General features: G+C 39.6%; 2 protein-coding genes across 3 annotated transcripts; both read right to left on the bottom strand.

Moving 5' to 3' along the window:
- Positions 1-1,399: 1,399 nt before the first annotated feature.
- LOC101062133 (short chain dehydrogenase/reductase family 16C member 5) lies at positions 1,400-21,501 on the bottom strand. Of its 2 annotated transcripts, none has more exons than XM_003975491.3 (7): positions 21,119-21,500; positions 20,193-20,520; positions 19,524-19,655; positions 19,155-19,254; positions 17,711-17,855; positions 12,107-12,232; positions 1,400-2,899 (listed from the first exon to the last, which is right to left on the bottom strand). In XM_003975491.3, exons 2-7 carry the CDS (start codon positions 20,514-20,516, stop codon positions 2,803-2,805), a joined length of 924 nt encoding a protein of 307 aa, XP_003975540.2. In that variant the 5' UTR covers positions 20,517-20,520; positions 21,119-21,500; the 3' UTR covers positions 1,400-2,802. The 2 variants fall into 2 exon arrangements, with proteins under 2 accessions (XP_003975540.2, XP_011614650.1); XM_011616348.2 differs by lacking the exon at positions 1,400-2,899 and adding an exon at positions 7,885-8,531 and having other exon boundaries at positions 21,119-21,501.
- Positions 21,502-22,045: 544 nt separating this feature from the next.
- On the bottom strand, positions 22,046-25,950 carry LOC105418119 (proenkephalin-A). The gene is made up of 3 exons (XM_011616369.2): positions 25,751-25,950; positions 24,924-25,071; positions 22,046-22,904 (listed from the first exon to the last, which is right to left on the bottom strand). Exons 2-3 carry the CDS (start codon positions 25,065-25,067, stop codon positions 22,308-22,310), a joined length of 741 nt encoding a protein of 246 aa, XP_011614671.1. The 5' UTR covers positions 25,068-25,071; positions 25,751-25,950; the 3' UTR covers positions 22,046-22,307.
- Between the last annotated feature and the right edge of the window lie 351 nt (positions 25,951-26,301).

Genomic DNA, 26,301 nt, shown 5'->3' with positions numbered 1-26,301 from the left:
ATTCTACACACAATGCCCGATATTGTCAATGTGTTTCACCCATTGGTACTGAGCAGTGCCTGATGTCCTCCAAACATGACACCTGGCATTCACACCAAATCATTCAATTTTTGTAGTACTATACCAGAGAATTTCGTTCCTCATAGTCAGAGTCCTTCAGGTGCCTTTTGGAAAAATCCAGGCAGGCTGCCATGTGAGAAGCCTCCATTTGGCAACTCTACCATACAGGCCTGCAGAGGTGGTCATCCTTCTGCAAAGTTCTGAAAGAGCACACATTGGGTTCTTGGTCACTCCCCTGAGTAAAGCCCTTCTACCCAATAGTCCAGTTTAGATGGTCGGCCAGGTCTAGGAATTGTCCTGGTGGTTCCAAACTTATTCCCTTTACAGATAATGTGAGGCCACCGTGCTCAATTGTACCTTCAAAGCAGCAGAAATTGTTCCGTACCCTTCCCTAGATTTGTGCCAACTTGAGACAATCACATCTCATGGTTCTTTGCCTTCATGGTGCATTTGTGCTCTCACAGTCACTGACATTCACCTGTGGAACCTTAAATAGACAGGGGTGTATGTCTTTCCAAAACATGTCCAATGAACTGAATTCACTCCAATTAAGCTGTGGAATCATCTCAGGGATGGTCGGCAGATAGAGGATACATCTGAACTCAATATTGATTTTAATAGCAAAGGCTTGAATCCTTATGTACATTAGATTTTTTTAGTTTTTTCTAAATTTGTAAAAACCATTTCCACATCATTATGGGGTGTTGCATGTACCTCTTCCAGGCCACCCAGCCAGGGTGATCGGTTCCCAGCATGTGTGCAGGCAGCTAAATTTGCCACAGGTCACCCCTCTTAATCCAGAGCCACCAGGAAGCCTTTTTAGTGGCTTCCAAAACGCTCTTTGCAGCTCATCATCCCTGCTGCCCATGGATTTCCACAACACCAAGACCTGGAGTAGAGATTGCTCCGTCAAGCCACTGCAGCCTACTTTAACAAGCCCACCTTGGGCTTTCCACTCCTGCCTTGACACTCTTCCAACAGAGATGCATATTAGACTTTTCCTCTCTTGTGCTTCTTCCATTCTGTCTTTTCGGGAGACTCTTAAGACCAGCAACACCATCTGCTTGATTGTCTCAGATATCAAGCTGTCAGTATGGCTGGTGTCCTGGAACTTCATCTGTCCCCTCATTGATTAGGAACCGCCAGTCTTTTGCTGTCAAGAGAAGCCCTCACCTGGGCCCTTGGATAGGTTGAGAGAAAAGAGATGGGACACTTTGAGGGGGTGTTGAGAAAAAATTGAATCTATTGGAAAAAGGCTGTAAAATAAAAGGAGGAAAGAATGAAGCGCTATGAATGCCTTCCAGATGCATGTACCAAAAATAATCAATAATGCTCTGTATTGTGTTGAGATTGCTTTATTGACAGATATCAGAAGATTATAGAACATTATCAGGATATACAGTATACTGACTTGTGCAAACTGTTTTTTTTGCCTTCAAGATAGCTACATGTGTCTTTAAAAGCCTTCAACAAGCCTTATATCAGGTTTAGCGGATGTGTAAATCACAACAGCATATTTTTGAAATTTAACAAAAACAGGTTCACAATGAGTTAAGGCAGATTTAAATGTTACCAATAATAAATGCGGCCACACAGAATCACAGTAAAATGCATTAACAGTCAAACAGGGATGAGAAATTAAATGACACAACTGAAACATTTATAATCAGAACCTGGATTAAAACATACTCAGTTAAAGTACAAATTTCAGCCAAATACTGTGGATCTGAAAAAGGTCTGAAATTCACATTAGGTAACCCTGTCTTTGCATTTCTTCACAATGTTCATCATGAAAATATTACTGACAGACTTACATTTGAAATGACAAAGGACACACAAATAGGTCAAAGAAAAGTACATTTATATTCTACAATAGAAACATTTTGTTTCATCTTAAAGGTGTGCTCCTTCAGAAGGCAAAGTGAAATTTAGAGAGAACAGGTTTCCTTGTGGAAATCATGAACACATTTATACAACAATCTGTATACTGTATGTGTATAAGAGGAACGCTTCAGTCTTCGGTCCACACTTAAAGAATTTTAAAAACACATTTGACAGTGTTTACCTCATTAAGTACTTCAGTAAAGATACACATCTACCAGGATTATCCTGACTAACATCAATACAACCAAATATTTACCACTACTTCAAATTTCCCTTCATATTCCAGTGAAAATACAAGACATCTGAATGGTTTGGACTGACCATTATTGCCAGACAAGAAAGTCATAGAAAATATACATTTTGTGATAAATCTGTAAAAGCCAAGTTACCTTTCCTTTAAGTTTACAGCTGTGTTGGGAGATGGGATTACCGGTAGTATCTGTCTCTATCCCTACAATTCTTTTGTATTAATATCAAGGTAATTATTGGAGAACATTACTTATATCAAACTTTTGTTTAAAAATCTAATATTTTGAAGATTTTGAGAACAGATGGGATGTCATACACTACAAACTAGTTAAACTCCCTCTGAACAGGTCTAAATGTGCTTAGTTAAAGTGGTAATATTAAAGCATATCTTTTGGCTAAAATAATTACTGTTTAATAATTTTCATTAACCCTACATAATAAAACAATGTGTATATTGGTTTTAAAAGTGAAATAAAGGACACATTAACTTTAACAATTAAAATACAAGCTCGGTGGCCCTAGATAGCTATTCCTTAATTACCGGTACATAGGATGATAATTTCATAGAGGTTTAAATATATGCCTCATTCATTTGATTTCAGTCTTCAGTCACTCTTGTTTTTTGGAGTGCCCTCTGAATGTGTCCATAAGGTTGAAAGCTCCCAGATACTGACCAAGAACAATTCCTTGCTTCATTGGAAGGATGCTGTAGAGGATAAAACACACCATTATGTATTTATCTCTTTATTTTTTTTTATAAACATGTACACATATGTGTATTTGCATTTTTATATAGTACATTCAAAATAGTTTGTAGTTTCTGTAAATAAACCATAGACAGATTTCTAAGTTTATATAAAATCTAAATTGCTCAAGCCCAGTTTCACTCAATGCGGCATTAGCTTGTGGAATATGGAACCTTTGTTTTAATCTGACATCATTATAAATTCATATCACGAGTAACTGCTAATGAAACAGTACATTAGTGCTAATGTTCCATGTTAAATAACTAGAAAGATTGAAGCCTTTCTGCATCCCTTCCTAAATCAGCCTATTAACAGCTGCAGAATGACTAACAGTCCTCCAACAATGCCTGTCTTCAAAGAGGGAGAAGAGACAAAAGTGGGTAACAACACATTTTTAAATACGGAATACAATGGCCTTTATGTAAAATAAACAGAGAGGAAAACAGTCACTCAACTGGTGTGAGCTGCGTTCCAAAGATGAAAAGCCTAATAGAGAATAATGGCTCTGTGCTCAGACAAATAGCCCAACGAAAAAGAAGAAGAATGAGGGAACGTGTTTTTATCAAAGGACAAATCAAGTGTTGGAAGTTTTACAACTGTAGGCATGAAGATCAGAAATCTAACAGCACGTATCTTATATGTTGTAATCCTTTAGGTCAAGTAATGGCAGACTTACTCTAGCCTTCCTCTCCAACAGCCACAGCAGAGGGTTGGACTGCTGAACATTCTACAATGCACATCAACAAAATGATGCTTCATTTTGTTCACGCTCTTCATCACCCAATTATGGACACGGGGAGAAGTTTCAGGACTTCAAATACATCGTCAATTAAAATGGTTACTCTTATTGAACCTCAACGACCACTTAACACAAGACAGAATGTTTATGGTGTGTAGCTGACAGTGCGCACACACAATGTAACTAAGGGTAATGAACCCCCCACCCCAGCAGATAATGCTTCAGGGTCTCACTTTGTATGTAACCTCTTAACTAAACAGTATCAAATCCAAATACGGTTAAAAACCAATGTTTAACATTTGAACTTAGGATAATTAACTTTTTACTAGTCTCAATATTACAAACTATAACAAATGCATCGAAATATCTGACACAGACAGATCCAAGTGGAAAGAAAAACAAAGGAGAAAGAGAATGACACAAAGGCACCAGACAGGGAAAAGGTGATGGTGAACAGTTGGAGAGAAGAGAATACAATCATTGATCATTCACAGTTATTGAGCTGCAGCAGAAGTGTGGCAATGATGGCCCGCACTTGTCCAGCAATCATCTTTATTTCATCTTTATTTATATAGCGTCTTATACAATCAAAATTGTTTCAAGGCGCTTTCCATAATCCCAGGGCCTAACCCCCAACAAGCAACAGTGGCAAGGAAAAACTCCCCTTTAACAGGAAGAAACCTTGAGCAGGACCAGGCTCATGTAGGGGGACCCTCCTGCTGATGGCCGGCTGGGTAGAGAGAGAGGAGAGGGGGGGAGGACAGGTAGATGATAGAATGGAGAGGAGAGGAGAGGAGAGGATGACCCAGTGGGGTGACAGAGGCCTGTCAGGTGATCATGTTTCCGGACCCTGGCAGCCTTGGCCTATAACAGCATAGCTAAGATGTTAACCTAATGATTAGACGACCCCCTAAGTATGATAGTTTGTCTGTCTATGATAGTAACATGATGATTTGATGATAGAATTAGTAACAATAAGTTTTTTCAAAGAGGTAGGTTTTAAGTCTGATCTTAAAAGTAGCGATGGAGTCAGCCTCCCGTACCTGGACAGGAAGCTACCAGGCCCCCCATAGCAGGGGGGCCTGGTAGCTAAATGCTCGCCCCCCCATTCTACTCCTAGACACTCTGGGAACCACAAGTAGACCAGCATTCTGAGAGCGGAGTGGTCTATTGGGCTGGTAAGGTGTCACTAGCTCCTCCAGGTAGGATGGAGCTAGGCCTCTGAGGACCTTGTAGGTCAAAAGAAGGGTTTTAAAAATTATTCTATATTTAACGGGCAGCCAATGAAGAGACGTCATTACAGGAGTTATGTGATCTCCTTTGTCAATACCTGTCAGAACTCTGGCTGCAGCCAAATTTGAAGACATCCAGGACTTTATGTCTTTAAGACAGGTCTGAAGCTTCACTAACTTCTCTGTCTCCTCTGGTTTCATGGATAAATAAAGCTGAGTGTCATCAGCATAACAATGAAAATGTATCCCATGCTGCCGAATAAAGTTCCCTAAGGGAAGCATGTACAAGGTGAAAAGGATTAGTCCAAGTACAGAACCTTCTGGAACTCCGTGGCTAACCCTACTGTATGAAGAGGGAACACCATGGACATGAGGAAACTGGTATCGATCAGATAAATATGATCTAAACCAGTCTAGTGCTGTCCCTTTAATCCCAATCACATGTTCCAGTCTATGTAACAGGATGCTGTGATCAACTGTATCAAAAGCAGCACTGAGGTGCAGCAGAACCAGCATAGAGACCAGTCCATGATCTGAAGCTATAAGAAGAACATTAGTAACTTTAAGAAGTGCTGTTTCTGTGCTGTGATCAGCTCTAAAGCCTTCAAACAGGCTGTTTCTCTGCAGGTGCTCCAGTAACTGAGTCTCCACCACCTTCTCAAGAATTTTAGAGATAAAAGGAAGGTTGGATATCGGCCTGTAATTTGCTAACACATCGGGATCCAGTGATGGTTTTTTAACCAATGGCTTAATCACTGCCACCTTGTAGGACCGGGGTACATAACCTGTCACTAAAGAACCATTGATCTGGTCCAGGATAGAGCTGCCTATCAATGGTAAAACATCCTTCAACAGGTGTGTTGGGATAGGATCTAAAAGACAAGTGGTGGACTTGGATTTCTGAAATAGCGATGACGCCTCAGAAAAATATATAGGAGTGAAGGAGTTTAAGGGCTCGTTGGAGAACCTGTATGTTCCCACAGTCAGCACATCTGGTGATGGTCCAGTTGTTGGGATGGCCTGGTTAGCTTTTTCTCTGATAGCTAGAACTTTATCAGTGAAGAAGCTCATGAAGTCTTCACCACTAAGGGAAGAAGGGATACGTGGATCTAAAACACTGTGACTCTTGGTTAATTTGGCCACAGTGCTGAAAAGAAACCTAGGGTTGTTCTTATTTTCCTCAATTAAAGAAGAGAAATAAGCTGTTCTAGCCTTACGGAGGGCCTTTTTGTAAACTAATAGACAGTCTTTCCAGGCTACATGATAGCTGTCAATTTTACAAGAATGCCACTTCCTTTCTAGTTTGCGCGCTTTCTGCTTGAGGGTCCTGATATGTGAATTATACCAGGGGGCACACCTCCTCTGATTTACTATTTTCTTTTTCAGGGGGGCAACAGAATCAAGCGTGATTCTCAGTGAGGTTGCTGCACCTTCAGGAATAGAGTCAACCTCAGCAGGGCTAAGATTATAATGATTGATCCCTGGGGAAACACACAGTGGTCCTGGGATTAGCACAGGGATCGCTTCCTTAAACTTAGCTACAGCATTATCTGAAAGACATCTGCTATAGTAAGACTGTGCTCTGAGGATAGAAGAATCCTTAATCATAAATGTAAAAGTGATCAAAGAATGATCTGACAGGAGTGGGTTCTGAAGGAACACTGACACATGTTCTACCTCAACACCATAAGTCACCAGTAGAAGAAAAGAGGAAAGGACTGGATAGTTGTGGTTACATAGGTTTTGTTGTGGTTATCATATATCTGTCATATAAAGAGAATATGTACCTGAAACACTATCTAGACACACACATAATCCCACCTTTTGTTCACATTGTTGTGTTTCAGAGTATCCTGATGACTTTGGCTCTTACAGGCATCTCCTCTGCAGCTGCACGAATTTGAAAGCTCCTCTGCTTCCGCTCAATCTACTCTGTGTGCACCATTCTGGGGTATCATGCACTGTAAAATGTGAGTTTCATAAACACATACCTTTCCTTGCACATGGGATCTATGAACAGGAAGAGTTCTTCCTGTTCTAAGCGAATATTTATCTGTTCATAGTTTCCTCATAAATAAGTATACATATGGAGTACCGTATATGTGCTAGGATTCACATCATTTTACACCAAAACACCAAAGATGCTGACCTCACTGAGGTCTTCAGACTTTATCTGCTCTCAGAGGACATGTCTGCACAGCTCCTTTTCATATATTGCTTTAAACAGAGAACATTCATCCAGGAGGTGCTGGACCAGACTCAACAGGCTGAATGTGTGGCAGATGCATACAGTTTTCAGTTTGAAAGTGCTGAAAAAATTCCTATTTTTCATGACTCATCTTCAGGAGAATAAGATGAAGTTTAAAATGATTTAATGGACAACAAACATTTTTAGTCACATCTCTGGCGACTCTGGACGTTGGATCTTTTGCAGGGCTTTTATGGATTGATGCCGTTTCTTTTATCATGTAAAACAAGCAATTGCGCAACCATTTACCCTCTGTTCAGTATTTATTAGCTGTAAATGTGATGAAACTCCTCTTGTTGTCTTTAAACCTCCATCCAACTTCTTTCTGTTGCAAGCAATCAGTGTGATGTCACCCACCACATGTGGTGGTGATGGCACTTTTAACAAAAAGCTCCCATTCTGATCTTATAAGAGCAGCAAACCTTATTCCAATTGATCTCAGTCTTACAGAAGCCTTTTGGGTGAAGTCTAGAGGAGATTTACTTGATGTATTTGTAAAAACAAGGCAAAGGACAACCTAATTTCCCCCTACACTTCTCCATATGTCTGTTTCATAGTTTCAAACAGATGCAAAATCTGTGTTACATCACTAATACCATGACCAAAATACATGGACTCATGGGGTATTCAACTAAATTTATGGTTATATTTATGACAACTACCAATTGCACATTAGTGCAAATTGTCTAAATGTTAATTTATTTAAAGATGAAAAAGAAGCATGGCTCTGGTCAACACCATGAAAATAACAGACCTTTATTCATTTCACAGCAATAATCAGAAAATCTACAGACTGTACAGTCACTGTGGCAGAAGACCTAAAGCTACAGACACTGACATAATCATCATATAGAAAAAGAGCTTTACCAGTCAGGAGAACCTATCAGGTACAAAACAATACCACCTCTTCATGGTGCACTGTAGTCAACAGACCTCAACCCAGGTGATCCCTCATAGCCCTCAAGCCACAAACACCCAAAAAAACAGATACCACAAAAGCTGAAACTATACTTAGCCCTGTCATTCCACTGAAAATGTGTTTTTAAAAAACATAGTCAAAGGCCAATCTTCATGTTTGGTAAAGTAGGTTTCTTCCTAATGAACGGCCAGCTGGAGTGGGCAAATCAGATGTGTTACATACAATACGGTGGCGTCTCCTTATTAGTCACAAATATAAACAAAACAAAGACTTGTGGAGTTGAGTGGTAACAGTAACATTTGCTGTGAGTAGGAGCAAAATGTGTTAGCAGCCAAACATGTTGATTACATGCTAATGCAATTTGGAGTGCAGACTGAGCTTGACACGGTAGTCTGCTTCAATTGACAATCCCAGGTAAGAGTCAAGAAGGGTACTCAGCTTCCAATGGAGAATGCTGAAGAGGACGAAGGGAAAGGTTGAGGAAGATATACACAAAACTTCACTGCCATCAGTGAGAGCTATCAGTTATTGATCATTTAGGATTTGAATCTGTCTAACCTCAGGAGCCACATTTAAAACACATGTGACATCATTATTGTATGAACAAACTTGCTGAACATGTTAGAGGTAAAAGGATGTTTGATGACTTTGTCGAGGCTTGTTTCCTTGGTTGAGAATAAAACGGTACTCATTAATACCCTTTTGAATGGCAATATCAAACTGCCAAGTGAAGAAGAATCCTCTTACAGTTCAGCAGAAGACAGCAGTCATGTGAGATCTAAAGATTACAGCCTCACTGGGCATCAGGCCAACATACGTGTCAGATGACTGGAGATTCAGGCATCTCCTTGGCTAAAAAATGTGTTGTTGGCACCAAGCTTTGTGAAATAAAGCCAAAATTTTGACATCATTAATCATCTCTTTGGGGGTTGAAAACATACATGTTTCATGTTATAGCCTAACATTTGCACCAAGTCACTGGAAATTATGGGGCTGATTGTATGTTTCTTGTATCCTCTGTATTTTTTAGACATTTAGGTAAATTTCTTACCTGTTATAAATTAAGGCTGAAATGTTTTGCTTTAGGACACTCAATTATACTGAAGAAATTAGATGTACACTCACTGGCTACTTTATTAGGTACATCTGTTCAATTGCTTGTTTTCACAAATAACTAATTAACCAATAACATGGCCGCAACTCAATGCATTCAGGCATGTAGATTTGGTCAAGACAACTTGCTGAAGTTCAAATCCAGCATCAGAATGGGAATGAAAGGGGATTTTAGTGACTGACTGCGGCATTCTTGGTGCCAGAGGGGCTGGTCTGAGTATTTCAGAAACTGCTGATCAACTGGGATTTCTATGCACAAGCATCTCTAGGGTTGAAAGAGAATGGTCCGAAAAAGAGGAAACGAGTGAGCAGAATTTGTTTGGACAAAAATACCTTGTTAATGTGAGGTCAGAGGAAAATGGGCAGATTGTTTAGAAATTATAGAAAGGCGAAATAACTCAAATAACCACTCATTATGCCATTGAATGCAGAATACCATCTCTGAGCGCATAACACAACCTAACAAATGCTATCTACGAATCAAACAACCAAAGTAAGGCTACAACTCATGCAGGATAACAAAATTGGACAATAGAAAAATGTTGCCTGGTCTAAAGTCAGAATTTGGTATAAACAATATGAAAGCATGGATCTATTCTGCCTTGAATCAACAGTTCAGGCTGCTGGTGGTGTAATATTGTAGGGGGATATATGCTTGTCCTGCTTTGCACCCCTCAGAAAAAACTGAGCATCATTTAAACGCCCCAGGCTACCTTAGTATTGTTGCTCACCATGTCCATCCCTTTATGACCACAGTTGACTCATCTACCGATGCCTACTTCCAGCAGGATAATGTACCATGTTACATAGCTCATATCAAAGAATTGTGCCAGATGCTAAGGCAAAAATGCACCCAAGTTTTTACTAGCAAAGTGTAGTTGTTGACTGTATCTAAGCATTACATTATGGATAAAATGCGATTTGAGCTTCCTGATGCTCCACATATGTGGAGGGGGGGGTTAAGGCCAAAATTACTGTTAGAGTGCATAGGCATCAAAAGGAATTATTGGATCACTGTCCCAGATGAGAAATTGTATTAAAGGAATTTACAAGAAGAGCAAGGTATGGATCAGGCTTGGAAGTGCTTATTCTCATCCAAGCTGCTTCACTCTCAGCTGCAAAGCAGGCCATTACATGTTGTAGGTCCTGCGTTGATGAAGTCAACAGGATAACATGAGCCATGCATAGAAATTCTGTCCAAAAAAATTCTGAACAGAACCAGTGACAAAGGGCAGCCCTGCCCAACTCCATCATGCATCGGAAACAGGTCTGACTTACGGCAAATGTGATCCAAGCTCCGTTCATACAGAGACTGAACGGCCCTTCGCAGAGGGCCACAGACTCCTTACTTGTGGAGCACCCCCCACACAGGATACCTTAAGGGACACGGTTGAAAGCCTTTTCCAGATCAACAAATTACACATTGATTGGTTGTGCAAGCTATCATGTACCCTCAAGCACCCTGTGGAGGGTATAGAACTGGTCAAGTGGTCCACGACCGGGACAAAAACCATGTTCCTCCTGAATCCATGGTTCGACTTTCAGCTGAATTCTCCTCTCTAGTACCCTGGAGTAGACCTACCCAGGGAGGCTGAGAAGTGTGATGCCCCTGTAGTTGGAACAGACCCTCGGGCCCCCTTTTACAAAAAGATCCACCCCGTTCCAGAGGCAATGTCTTTGACCGCCGCGCGATGCTACAGAGGCGTGTCAACCAAAACAAATCCAAAAGGTCCAGAGGCTTGAGGTACTCAGGACAGATCTCATCCACCACAAACTCCTTGCCAACTAGAAGCTTACCAACTACCGACCTTGGATTGGATGATGATGAGTCCACCTCAGAGACAACACACCTTCCTCAGTGGAAGGTGTGTGGATGTGATTGAGGAGCTCTTCAAAGTATTTCTTCTACCATCTGACAATATTCACAGTTGAGGTCAAAAGTTCCGCACCCACATTGCAAACAGTGTTGGCATAGCACTGCCAGAATTTTTTTCGAGGCCGACCAATAGTCATTCTTCATGGACTCACTAAACTCCTCTCAGACTCATGTTGTTGCCCCCAAGCAAGCACTGCAGCTTGCTTGGCCTGCCACATTTGGGGTTTGCCACCGCGGCTGGCACCAGAGACCTTGCGTCCACAGCTCCAAGCTGCCGTGTCAACAATGGAGGCAGAGAACATGGTCCACTCCAACTCAATGCCCCCAACCTCCCTCGGGATCTGGGAGAAGCTCATCCGGAGGTGGGAGTTCAAGACCTCCCTGACAGACAGCTCAGCCAGACGTTCCCAACAGACCCTGACAATACCTTTGTTCCAAACCCTGGCAATATTATGTAATTAATGGAACATACATTATTGTATAGTAGAGTGTGAATTTTCCTGCTGGCAGTATAATTGAATGCATTTATTTTCATTTATACCAAAATAAAAAAATAATATCCTATGCCTATTCTCTCCTCTACCTGTCCTCCCCCCTTCTCCTCTCTCTCTTCCCAGCCGGCCATTAGCAGGAGGGTCCCCCTAAATGAGCCTGGTTCTGCTCAAGGTTTCTTCCTGTTAAAGGGGAGTTTTTCCTTGCCACTGTTGCTTGTTTGGGGTCAGGCCCTGGGATTCTGTAAAGCGCTTAGAAACAATTTTGATTGTAAAAGACGCTATATAAAGATTGATTGATATTGTTAAGAACAATTAAATTGAAAATTCACATTTTTCAAATGACCCATCATAAAAAGTTAGATTCCAGCAAAAAATTGCATTGATGGATCGCATTCAAACCCAAGTGATCCCAAGTGAATAATGCACAGTATAAAACCAAAGATGGTGACATTAAATATTTCTGCCCATTTAGGAGACAGAGGTCAATCCATCTTTCCTGCTTTGGTACAAATTAATGTAACAAAGTAAAAGAAATGGTGAACTAACTTTTTGAGAGCAGCGATGAAATACATGCTCCTGGGAAGCAACAGGTACACCTGGTCCGTCAGCACAGCGTTGATGATTTTCTTGGCCACATACTGCGGGTCCAAAATTGGGAGCAATGTTGGCCACCTAAAAGGACATAATAAAAATGATCATCACTTCCTTCCGCAGTCATATCCATAAACCACACTGAGCAACTATAAACTATAAATCACAAAAATAAAGTTGGATGCTTAAACACTGTTCTGCATACATTCACCATTCTTCTATAAATTTAAATAAAGTTAAATTCACTTCAGGTTGCGGTCTTTAATTATCAAACTTCTACCTCCAATTCTTCCCAACCTGCTTTGAAGGGTTTGCATCAACCGAAACAAGTTGCATTTCTGGTTTTATTTTGTGTTTGGCATTAATATGCAAAACTTTTTGCAAGACTACTGTCCAAACAATTCCAGACTCTAATATATTACTGAAAACATAGCTAACTTTGATATCACCCTCTAGAGTTTGTTCAACAACTTGGATTTTGAAGCTAAGTGGCTATCTGTGTCTTTGTTTTTAGCAATGCTAATGATGTCGTTAGTCATGGCCAGCGATTCTCAAATGTAGGTACTTGTTCTGACCCAAGGTAGGGGAAAAAACACTTCTCTGTGTACAGATCATATCTGATATGTCTATTTTTAGATGATATCTATTACATGCAGGCTCATCCAACACGTTTGAATACTCCATTTCTGTCATTTGCCATTACTGTTCACCACTTCCTTCACACTATCTCAGGCCTGGCCAGCCCGTGGCTCGGCTCTAACGTTCATATCGAAGTTTGGGTTTGTGTTTTTTTTTTAAATGTGCGTGTTCGCTTCGCTTGAGTTCAATACGGTACCTTCGCCAAGCGCGCATGCGCGTTAGATGAAAATACCGCAAAGTTTCTCAGTAGGGACAAGATCTTTTGAGTAAGCAATTAGTGTCAAGTTCGACTTCAAAATGGCAGGGAAAAAAAGGCACAGCCAAACGAGAAAACCTGCACGAAAGCTTCGTGACCCAGTTCCGTGATCTACAACTGAAAAGGCCGCAAATTGCATTCCTCGCTGACCCATTTAATGTGGAGCTGCACTGTTTGAAAGCCCCGCTAGTCACAGATGAGGCTGCAGCTGAGTTGGAGATTATTGATCTTTGTGAGGAGGACCAACTGAAACGTGCTTTAAGGGAAGGGGCCATTGAGTTCTGGAAAAGTGTGCCAATGGAAAAATACCCCAATGTCAAACGGGCTGCGCTTAAGATACTTTCAATATTTGGGTCAACATACGTCTGCAAGTCTGTGTTTTCTACCCTAAAACACGTGAAATCAAAGCATCGATCTGTTCTGACTGACACCCATGTGAAAGAATTGCTTCGCGTGGCAACAACTGAATACAAGCCAGATTTGAAGAGGATTGTTCAAAGCAAGGAATGCCAGAAGTCCCACTAAGCAACATGCATAGTAAGAGAAAAAAAAGATATTTTAATCATTATATTTTTGTTTGTGGACTTAGTTGAACTGAGAGTTTGTGTGTGTGAGACAGTGCACACAATGTTCATTGTTGAAAATGACTGGCCCGTGGTCTGTAGAAGTCAAATTCTGTCATTAATATGTTGGTGTGTGACATTTACAATAAATCTGGCTAAGCAGAGGTCTGTGTGTGTGAGGAAGGGATGAGGTGATGTTCATGTGTGCGCATGTGTATGATGTGGCTCATCACAGTAAAAAATGTGGCTCTTAGGCTCTGACTGGTTGGCCACCCCGGCACTATCTGAATTTTTTGCTTTAATTCAATCACATGACTACAAACCAGCTATACTGTGCTATGCATCAGGGTAGCAATACAGCAGTAGAGCATTAAAAGAGTAAATACAAGAGGATGGTTCTTTGTTTCTGCAGTGCTTAAAAGAAAAAATGAGAAACAATATAGAACCAACTCAATGGCCATTGAATAAAGTAAAACTGTTTCAGAGTAACTCAGGCACGTATTGGTGCGCAGGTTTTTTGCTGTTTTGGCCGAGGTCTGAATCATACAATATTGTGACGTAGACAAAGATTTTTCCCCTGAGCTATAACTCATCTACTGACCACTACATTGAGGTCTCAGGCAGATAGACATCCGATCTCCAAAGGCCAGTAAATCCCACCTACTGCACACAGTCAATACATGCATGTATGCATTTGACACATCATACACATGGATGCATCCAGACCACCAGGTGTCACAGATTTAAAAAAAAAAAGAAAAGAAAAAGGCATGCCTCTACTGTGATGAGGAAAATGACAAAGGACTAGCTGAAATGCTAGAAAATCAGCACTAAATGCTTCTGGAAAACAATAAGAATCCACAGCCACAAACAAACTCAACTGAATGGTGAGATGATGTTGGGGTGAGTGGTTGATTGGACCAGAAAGGTAGCATATCTGCCTAGTTGGCCTTGAAAGAGCTGAAGGTTGAGGCAGGAAGAAGTGGCTATTTAAAGACATTTTAGCACTGATGTGAGAAGTAGAAAAGTGACAGGCCTGGAGGTTCATGCTGGCATCAAGTTTTGTATCCTCATGCCTTTAAGGAACAGCTTGATAGATAAGGTAAGACAGAAATAAAGATAGAAACAAGTGTTCAAACACCTTTGAAATCTTAGGACATCCAGGAGTGGACCAAAAAGACCCCTATAGACAATTGATGTTCTCAGTGACAAGTTAAAAAAAAAAATTTTTTTAAATGCACGAAATAAAGCCGTTACAGAATATAAGGCTGAGTGGTTTCAGTCAGGATAATATTGTGCTGTTCACTGCAGTATTGCCAATGCCTCTTTGCTGTAGAGGTGAGCCATTTAAAATTATTCAAATCCATATCTACCATCTTTTATTTTGGGTTTAACATAAATATTGGGCAGTTGTTCCCATTTGCTGCCTCCACAAAGTGTACAAGTAGAAATCAGGATTAAACATGGATTAAAATAACGGGATACAAAATTGGCCTCTATTTTTATACATCCACTTACTGGAAAAATAATTTCAGTCCTTGTGGTAATCTCAACACTAGAAATGCAACAGGATAGTGGCTGTGGTGGACAATCAAAAAATGCAATGAAATTGCCAACCATAATTATAGTCAAAAGCTTCAAAATGAGATGTGGATGTACCAGACTGGGCACTCCATTATGTTTATTAATGACTATAAAGATGAAAGTTTTTAAAAATCATTTTATTACCGTTTCTACATTCTAAATTGCATTACCTTGAATTCGCTCTATTGTGATTAAATAAATAGAGAGGCTTATTTTCACTTCTGTGTCACATCAGGACCAATAACCATTACTGCCAGGTACCAAATCCCACAATGCTTTCAGGGGGAAATATGAGAGAGATGTAAAGAAACACAAACACCATATAAAAGGCTACGACTGGAAAATCTATATCAATATGTAAAGTGTAATTACTACAGGCTGTGCAACAGGAAATAAAGTGGATTTTTAGCAAACATTTAAAAGTACCATCTTGGCAATAAGAATGGCAGCAGAAAAGGGCAATCAGTGAAAAATGTCAAAAGAAATGTAGAAAATGTGTGAATTTGGTTTGACTGTTGAGAGCTTAGCTGAAGTGAGAGCTTAGCTGAGGTAAAAGCTGCTGATCAATGAAGCCATCTGCAGAAAAAACTTAATTAAAGCTGATCGTAATAGTACTAATATTGTTTATGTTTGTGTAGGTGTTCTGTGAGACCGATTTATGATTTTCTGAGCTGGTGATTATGGCTTCATTCAAAACTGTGCATAGAAGCATCCATTAATAATATTCCTTAATGTTGGGTCTTCTCTATTAGCGACAGTAAAAATCAACATTTACCAGCTGGACCGTCAATCATGATCATTGACCGCATTAACATTTGGCATTAAGATATCCCTTTTCTGATGAGACTGGATTCAGACCACATTAGTTAGATCTAGGCCCATATTAACAAAGAATCCTAATACCAAGATCAGACTACACAAATTTAGCTTGATTTTGAACCCACAGACACATCGCAGACAAGCATTCACACTCATGCTTGATTAGGAGTTGTCAGATCACAGAACAAGCATTTTTACCACTTGAAATGTGACATTAAGATGGGTGGTCTGGGCCTGTATTCACAAACAATCCCAAGAATAATAGTTGCTCTTAGTGATGTCATTCTAAGAAAAGCATCTTTGGTCTTAAGAAAGCTCCTAATGTTAAAAACTGTTAAGTGGAACAAGGAGGATTTTCAAGGAGCCAAAGAATGTCTTAAACAGAGAAGCTGGCAGAAAGGCAGAGCAGAAAGAGATATTCTCCATGTATTTAACGATAACTTAATAAGCTGCTACTGCCTTGATTGTACAGGGATAATTTTGTGGTTGACCTTATCAGGAGCCTACTTACTTACTCTCACCCAGGTTAGTAATGCAATAACGGCTGAAATGAAGGTCACCACAACAGTGCGATAATTGTTTATGTGAAAAATGCAACAGTGTAGCAGTGATGACTTGGGTCTGTCACAACCCTCTGCCAACTGAGTTCTCAGTCACTTGGTAACCATTATGGCACTTTCCTTGCATTGTTGCACGAGTCATTCGCTTTCCACTGGATGCTCACTTGTTGAAGGCCAACAAATGGGCATTCTTGGGCATAGCAGCTTTCCTGGTGCTGTTGGTGTTATTGATGGGACTCATATCTGCATGTTATGATTTTGGCTATTGTGGCAAAATAGCCAAGCTCAATGCATGATTTGTCAGAGAGGGACGGATGTTTAGCAGCTGATCCACGCCTAAACAGTCCAGTTAACACAGAAAACTTAATAACATCCATACAATAAATAATATCCAAGTAAGCAATGTCAGCAGTCACACCCTAAATGGTAGCCTACAACTCTGAGAACAACTTCACTTGTGTGCTGCAATTCTCACTCTGCCTTCGGAGTACAGCACTTACCAGTGCTTTATACACTCATGGCCTGGACAGGAAACAATGTATTGATTTGTCAAGCAATGCACACCCAATTCTGCCTCTTTCCTTGTGTTATGATCCTGGGACTGAATTTACCGTCTTTTTGTTCTCCACCAGCGGTACTAGCATGTCGTGGAGTCTGCGTTGCCATTTCCGTTACATTGTTTTCATGAAAACAGATTTCTTAATAAAGTCCAAATTCTATGATCTATCATTACTAGGAGTGCATTTGTTTTCATTTTTGGAACAATCACAGCTTTTAGTAGCCTGCATCATGCCTAGCAATGGGGTCAATGAACTGAAGAAGCCGTCTGGATAGAAGGCGAAATGTCTTCCAAGAGAAGAAAAACAGTCCAGTTGACACAGAAAACTTACCTTGGATAACTATGACCTGGATGATTGAGAATCTACACAGACAATGGGGTCAATCCCACCCCCTCACTAAGATTAACATTTCTGTCCCTTTCTCTCTTCAAAGTTGCTTTCTGAAACTTCCTCAATCACATTCAAGCTAAAAGAGGACTCTGAGAATCTTTGTGAATACAGACCCTGGTCTATCCATAACCTCTAATACCTGACATGACAATTATGACAACCACAATGAAGCATAAATAAGAACTTACTTTGTCTGACAACCATCAAACATGCCTGTGTTGATGAAGTATGGGCACACAATAGTGGTCTTCACACCATCTTTTCCAGTTGCCAGTAGCTCCAGACCAACTGACTCTGCAAAACCCACTGCAGCAAACTTACTGGCACAGTAGTCTGAAAAGACATTACAAATACAAAAAGCTATTAACCTCAAACTGTTGTTGACTTCAAACTACTTTTAGAGGTAAAATCAAATATTTGCTTTTTTGGGACAGCTAATTGACAATGACAAAAAAATATTTCTTCTACTTCTACTGTATTTTATTCTTGTATCCCACAAACTAAAACAGGTGGAGCAGCATGCATCAATTTTCTGACAACCATTTTTGACATTATTGGAAAATTAAAATATAAAAATATTCAATAATGAGGTAATAGTGATAACGACTTCCACTCAGCCATCATATTCGACAAAACGATATACTCTGACTGTGGTAATGAACTTATCTCTAAGACAAAGTCAAAATGAACAAAGTTCAAAGGATTATGTTTACTGATGATTGTGTAACACTGGTTGGTAACATACATTTCTGAGCACTATACACTACTGCTAAAAAATTTAAATAATTTACTTGATAGTGTTTTCAGTAACATGGATAACATATTTTCAAGCTGTTTCTTTTCTAAGCACTAAAGTTCTTGACAGCATGACAATTTTTTTGCTCTTCACTATAGGGAGTGTGAGAGATGCACCTAGATTCATGCTTACATAAATGTCAATTTCTGCAGGCTTTCTTTAATGTCCCTGAACTGATTAAATTAATAATGTTTTCAAAGAACAATAAGAAGAGTCAGATGGGTAGAAATTCTCACCTATAGTTAGAGATGTGTTTCTTACCAAGATCCACATTTGATACTGAACCACTGAATACTTTAAACCTTTTGGACCATTAATGTTTCCCCGAGCTAGGAAAGACTTTGAAGCCTGTGTTAAGAATCTAGACACAGCTATGAAATATGAAACCTAATCTAAGAGAGGATTTGTGACCATAGCAATGGGAAATTGATTTGCCATTGTGGAGATGTAAGGCTACAGGCTTCTTGTCAAAAATATAGACATAAACCAAGATGTCCCAAGAATGAATGATGACATTCATCTGCAGGATGATGCCAAACACTCAAATGAACAAAACTTCAATAGAAACAATCTTGGTAATCTTATATAGTCTGAACAGCTAATTATGCAGTTGATGTTCTTCAATTAAATGAAATCACTTATGTACCATCAGACTAAGTGCTTAATTAACACCTTTTTGACAAAAATGACTCACCACTAACCTTTGTTCTTTGTTAAACAGAAAAACATCTAATAAATCTGAACAATGGCCGTGCTGTCATGCTGCAGTTTGTGATGCGCTAATAAGCTGACTTCTGGAAATGAAATAATGTTACTTGTAGTTATAAAGCCCACACCTGCCAATCCGTTGACCCCGATGAGTCCAGCAGAACTGGCGATACTCACAAGATGGCCGTGATTATTGGCAATCATTGCAGGAAGGAAAGCCTTGTAAGTCTGAACAGGAAACACATCAAACAAATAAGACCAAATAAAACCAATTATCTTCATTACTTAACATATAAAAACTAAAATCTTTCTATGTTCAGATCTCATGGAAGCACAACTCTCATATATATCAAACAAGCCAAGAGAACAAAGACCTATTATCTCAATACATCAAACTCTTCGGGGAATTCAGCAAAGAGTGGTTTCTAAACTTTATTCATTAAGTGGACCTGTCAGAAATCATATAGAAAAAAGCTGTTAGTTCTGCAGTTACCGACCCAGAAATGCGCCATACTGTTGACCTCAACTGTCTTCTCAATCAGTGAATCTGGTGCATCCATAAATTTCTTTCCTGTCACAATCCCAGCGTTGTTCACCAAAATGCTGACGTCTCCTGCCTCTCGCTTCACCTGCATAGAAAAAAAAGGTCATCCAGAGGCAGAAAGCCCCAAGGAAGCAAATTTAAAATGTTCATATATACCATGATAGTCAAACCAATATTTAAATGAAGTTATTACAGCATAAAGGTCAGAAAATTAACGTATGGTATGGCATAAATACACATAAATGTGGTATCTTGAAGACAAGTCTGTATTGTATTGAAGCAATCAAATTAAACTGTGCAATAATTGTGACTATGATGTGATGGTGCACACAAGAGAATGCAAACATTATGCTGGCAATATTTAGGATCTGAAAGGTGTTTGGTTTCAATTTTTACACATACTTGTCAAATGCTAAATTTATTTTACAGCATGAGTGAAGGGAGAACATAATTATTTTTGATAAAAGCTGTAAATATAGATTCTCTTTAAGGTGACAATGCAAGAAAAGTGAAACTTTTATAGATTCTATAGCTCTTAAACAAAGATGGTTTAAAATAAATGAAGGAGGAGGAGCTCAACCTGAGTTTTAGAAAACATGCATTCAGTGCTTGGAGTCCTTACTTGATCAGCCATTCTGTAGACTTCATTCCTGTCACTGCAGTCACACAAGTAGCTGTAGACCTTCTTAGCTCCACTCTGTTTAGCTAGTCTAGCCGTTTCTTTAATTCCATCCTGGTTAATATCCCAGAGAACCAGCACCGTGTCAAGAGCGGCAAACTCCTGAGCCATGAGGCGGCCGATCCCACTACCTGCACCTGTTATCAGTACCACCTCACCAGATATATTCTTTTTCTTAAATGGCACAAAGAGGTGTATGAATGATTCTACATTGTACCAGATGGACAGCAGGAGGACTTGAATTGTTTCCAGGAAGAAATTCATCATCGATCTAGGAAGAAATAGGAAACTTTTTAAAGTCTAACTGAAATTTTCACTTACACAACAAATTGATTTGAACATGATTAAATTCTATAGATGTGGTTGTCACCACCCTTGAGGTGTGAACTACCAGCTAGGATGATTAAGAGATTTTGGTTTTAATGCTCTGCAACTTAAGAGATCAGTCTGATTGCAATCATTGAGAGTAAACTGAATCATAATATGGAAACCGGACTAAAACCTTGTAGGACGAAAAATTGATTTTTATATATAAGACAATGCTCAATTGTTGAGTAACCACAGGTGTTCCTACTGAGACTCATTTAGAAAAGGGTCCATTAGGGCTTAATGGAGGTTGCTCTTCTGCATGGTGGCTCGTGAGAGAAAAAACTAAAATTAAATTGTTTCTTCTAACAACCTTAGATGGTTTCCAGGTGTTAACAAATGGCGATCCAATTGAGCTGAACACCGGGGAGCTTTCCTACTTTGTCACTTCTCTTTCAGCATCACTATAATGGTGTATCATACTCTGAAATGCAGTCGGTGAAAACGCTTTAACAACATTTAAAACAACCAAAAGACACAGCCTGACACAACTTCAAACTTACCGAGACTCCAACAGGTTACGGGGTGTTGTATCGGGTTCGAAAGTGGAGCTCCTCGGCTTCCCTGAGGTCAAACACTGTAGCTAGCTGTAGTAGCTGGAACCGGGACCTTTGCTCACCACATCGCCTAAAGTTACGACACAAGTGCCCTTGCTCCTGACTAGCTGTTTGTTACCACGCCCAAGCTGATAAAACAACTTCAATGTTGACTGTTAAACATAGGGACGTGAATTGTTTACTGGGCTATAGACGTGGGGTTCTCCTGCCGGCGTTGTGACGATTTCTTTAAGCTCAAGGCAGACAAAGCTGAAACTCCCATCAAAATTACCGGTAAACACAAGCAACCGCTCAAACCCGGACAAATCGACGGAGAAATCACATGACCCGGACTAGCCAATCACAGCCCTGTATGTTCTCTAACTTCCGCATTAATTCGGATTACGTTGTCTGAAATGTGTTGTAGTTCGAAATAGGAATTATGTACGTGTGTTAAGTAAATGAGAAACACCGGACCTTGTGTATTATATAATATGTATGACGTGAAAGATTTCAGACACCAGCGGATTGTAATCAAGATGTAACAGCAGACGCCAAATATCACAGGAAAAACGCACAATCAAACATAATTTCAGGGGATAATGATTATTATACTGTGTTTTGCCACGGAAAATCAACAAAATAGACAAAAAAGCTTTGATTAGCAGCCAGTAAGTGCGGCTTATTTATGTGACAGTCGTTCAACACGCAAAATCCGGCCAGTGGTGGGTGGATCATTCGTTTCGGCTGCCCTCGGCCTGGACCCTAACCCTCTCCTAAACTAATTGTACTGTTAAAAGAATATCATTTAACAGCTCACATCAATGATGTGGGCCCCTTAATAAAAGACCGCAACATGACACAAAGACACACAAGAAATCATAAACTTGGGCATTTCTTGATCAATAAATTCTTTTAATAAATAATACTAACATGAAACTCAAGACAGCTAAACAGATTTATATATGCAATTAATGCAGGTTTATTATTTATGATTACAAGACAGGAGTGATGAAGTAGGCAGCCGACCATCATACGAAGCTGAACGGTGCAACATGATTGGCAGAGCTGGTGGGAGGTTGATTCAAGTCCACACCACAACATGAGTGGTAGAAGAAATGGTTTTGAAGGGATAAGGTGTGACAACTGTACTGCTCTAATCCATGAATCCTCCATACCTCTTCTGTAAATCATTGCCATTCTCCCAAGCTCTTTTTAACTCCCCCCCTCTCTTGTTGCTGTCCACCAGCCACTCAGGCCTGCCTACACGCCTCATGAAACCCCCATAACGCTTCTTGAGCCCCCGACCTAATACTGCCTCCAACAGGTCACCCTGAGCCACTCCTTCTTCTGCCCGACGCATGAAGCCCCCATATCTTTTGACTTCCTCTCCTGCCTTGCCTGCCCCCTCACTATCATGGCCAGCTGCTGCATTGAGAATCTTCAGAATGTCCAGACGAATAGTTTCCTCTTCATCTGGGTTCAAAGGATGCTCCAGTGCACCCTCTGGCATGTCACGGCGAGACATAAAACCGCCATAGCGCTTCATGAAGCCACCATACTTCTTGGCGAGCTGGTGTCCTGGCAATGTTGTACCCATATCATCTGCTCTCATGGTGCCTTCTGCTTCCTGTTCCAGCTCATGGGCAGATTCGGCATTCAAAGGTGCATTTTTTGCCTTCTCTAAGATGAAGTCTTGACACAGGTGAAGCTTTTGGCTGTCTAACTCTCCCTCACACTCAAGTGAGCATGTCTGAAAAAAAGAATATCTCAAATTAATATTTAGATATCCAATTGTAGATGTGTAGCTTCTCAGAAATCCAAGTCCACCATAAAAAATTGTCCCCATCACTGGTTCGCCTCCACAATGTGGTGCTTGCTGAGTTTGCCTCCATTCTATTCCCTTCAGTATCACCATTGCTCCACTGAAATAGTATGAGTAACATGATAACTGAAGTAGAACAGATCGCAAACAATATAGTCTACCCACACAGTTGGGTGACCTGAGAAAAATCTGTAAAAGTTTTACACACCTCACCCCACTCTATACAAACTATAACATTTAGGAATTGTAAATTTTTGAGATTGAAAAGAAATGCGATGATAATATGATATATGATTAAATCGGCAATAAACATTCCAAAAAATGTCTTTGCTGGAATTTTACTTTAAACCTTCATTTTAAAAGTTTTTCAGTGTCCTAAATTCACATATTCATTTAGCTAAAAATTGACCTGACACTTGCCACCAGCCTCTGATGTCTTTTTACTGGAGCAATATCTGATTATTTTTATCTGCCAGAGCTGCCTAACTGCCACCAATTTTATGTAGCACACTTGACTAAAAAAAGAATAAAAAGTGGCACTTTCTGTCCACAATATGCTGAGCACTGTGGGGGTGTTGGTGTTGTTGTTTGATGCATCTCCCCTATCCATATACTCTCAAGTGTTCATTGCAGCTCTTGATGAGAGATTGATTTTAAATGATGTGCATAAAATTAACAAACGACAGATCCTGCAGCAGAAAATGATAATTACTTTCTGTTCAGTGCATTCTGTTCTTTGTACCATGTCTGTACTAAGCAATAGAAATAATCAATTCTACAAGGATTTTCAAATATTCAAAATTTTCTATACGATGGTTCAAACCCAGCATGTTTTCATTGATTTCATTTGTATTTTTATTGCTTCATTAGTTGTTTTTTTTTATATTTCTTTTATTTTCAGGTTGATTTTAGAGTATATAAGCATATGTGATGAAAGTGGGATTAGATGGAAGGTTCTACCATCAACATCTTTCTCATACAAGGCAGGCAGAAATTTGCAAGGAAGGAAATGGCATTAGTCAACAGATGCTTTTGAGAGAATATTCCATCCCATTCCATAGTGCATTCTAAAGAACTGTCCCAGCATGTTCCTTAAGGAGTAAAAACAGTATGTTATTAATCTAATGGAAGGCTCCCCTTTAACAGCTATTTGTCCCCCACTGCACCTACTTATCTGAGGCATCTTTTAACTATCTGAGCTCAATAGCTATCACTGCTACTGAGCAGTTATAATCAGACTTAAAGGCCTTTTGCAGGCCCTGGGGCACACTGGACCACATATCCTGCTCCAAATCCCATATGTGTCATTGGATTTCACTTATCCCCGTCATTACAAATTGTTGTTTGATAACAAAGTGTTCGGATTCTTGCTGAGCTTTTTCTGCCGCTGGCTCATGAAGATAGAATTAATGAACAGGAAAATTGAGTATTGGCACCAAAACTGCCTGGATGTCAGCAGTGCCCCCTAGTGATCAGGGCGGAACGTGACAGAGGAAATTGTTAAAGAATTTAATTCCATCACAAAATCAGCATATATTTGGAATTTTCCCCTTGAAAGAAGTTGCTTTCAAATTATATATTTTCTCCAAACACGAAAAATATATTTTATTATATGTCTGAATAATTTTCTTTCTTTAAAGTTCAGGTGTTGCAGGAATGCTGTGTCCTCCAGTTGCATGTATGAGAAATAACATTACACATTTAAATGTTTTTCTTAAAAGAACAAATAACATGAAATCGTTTAATATGGATTTTTAAAAATTGATATGTCATTATATTTTAACAAATATATATTTAAATAATTTTTTTTTTAAATATCAGAACACGGAACAACTGAGATGTACAAAATCTTACTAATTTCTACTGATTATTGTTCTCTTTAATTAATTTATCTTAAAAAAAGACAAAAACAACATACTGATTAATGGATATAGTTTTTTTTTTTACCAGAGAAGAGATAGTAGACTGCTGTCCAAGCAGATGGTACACACACAGTGCACACTCCTTCCTGCAGTCTGTTCCAGCCACCAGTGACACGCACATTCCCGCAAGAAACATCCAAATGCAGCTGCAGTGTGTCGGGACAGCCATTGGGCTAACAAAAGCACAATACATGACAAAAAAACATAGCCGTTCCAATTCAGTCAGATCGCTGACTAACTCAGTTATATAAACATACATCTGAAAGACCAAAGATGTACTTCAGAAGACCCACACTCAAAGCTGATTTGATTTAATTTGATTAAACTATGCAATTAAATGTTTAGATCCTACTATTGGTACTTTTTCTGTGATCATTTGAAAGACATTAACAATTATTACCAAAATAAGGAGAAAAGGAGGAATCAAACTGTGTATTTTTTCATGTATATGTCAGTATATATGGGCTGAAACAGACAAAAATAGCTGATTTATCCCCCATGAATATTTTGTGGTTACATTCCTAATCTCTGCCATGTAACTCTACAGGCTGGCTCAATTGAACAGATCTGACATCACCAACAGTTTCTTGTCATTTTCTAACATTTCACAGACATAAACATTTATAAGTACATTCGACAAATTATTTAGGAAGGTTACAAATGCAGACGATGCATAGTAAGTGGTTGTTCAATGTTGTCTTTGAATCTTTGTTTGTTTTCTTATATTGATATTTTTTGACAATAATCTGTTGATGACTTAAAATAAGTTGATCAATATCAACATCACCAACATCAACATTTCTTTCCTGCATTATTGAATAATAACAAAACATAAAGAATCCATAACCTTACCTATATCTGGCTGGACTGACAGATTAGTGAAGCGGTTTGTCCTCGCCTGCACGTGCACACAGGAGAACTGTTGCGTGGCGCACGCCGCACAGACCTCTCTCTCACTCTCTCTCCCTCTCTCACTCTCTCTCTCTCTGAGATTATGTCTCTAGTGTACAAAGACTGAAGTCAGAGAGTAATTTGGTGAACATCAGTTGAAGAGGAATAAGAGGCGCATGGCTCCGCAGCTGGTTTATATAGTTTCTTTCATTTACGTCACCAATCCAAATTAGAGAGGGGGGTACACAAATGTTTCTCTCTCTCTCGCTCTCTTTCTCTCTATCTCCTGCTGCTCTCTCTGTCTCACACACACAAACACACACACTCAAACACACACACACACGCACACGCACACACACGCACACACACACACACACACACACACACACACACACTCCCCTTGTGTGCACCCTTGCTCAAAACTCAGTAACATTGTAAATACATGAATACGGCTTATGGCTCCATGTTTAGATGGAATCTTACAATTGGTTTTAATATTGAATCAAATTCTG

Source organism: Takifugu rubripes, chromosome 22, assembly GCF_901000725.2.
Source record: "Takifugu rubripes chromosome 22, fTakRub1.2, whole genome shotgun sequence".
Taxonomy (NCBI): domain Eukaryota; kingdom Metazoa; phylum Chordata; class Actinopteri; order Tetraodontiformes; family Tetraodontidae; genus Takifugu; species Takifugu rubripes.
This window is presented reverse-complemented; position numbering and strand designations above follow the sequence as displayed.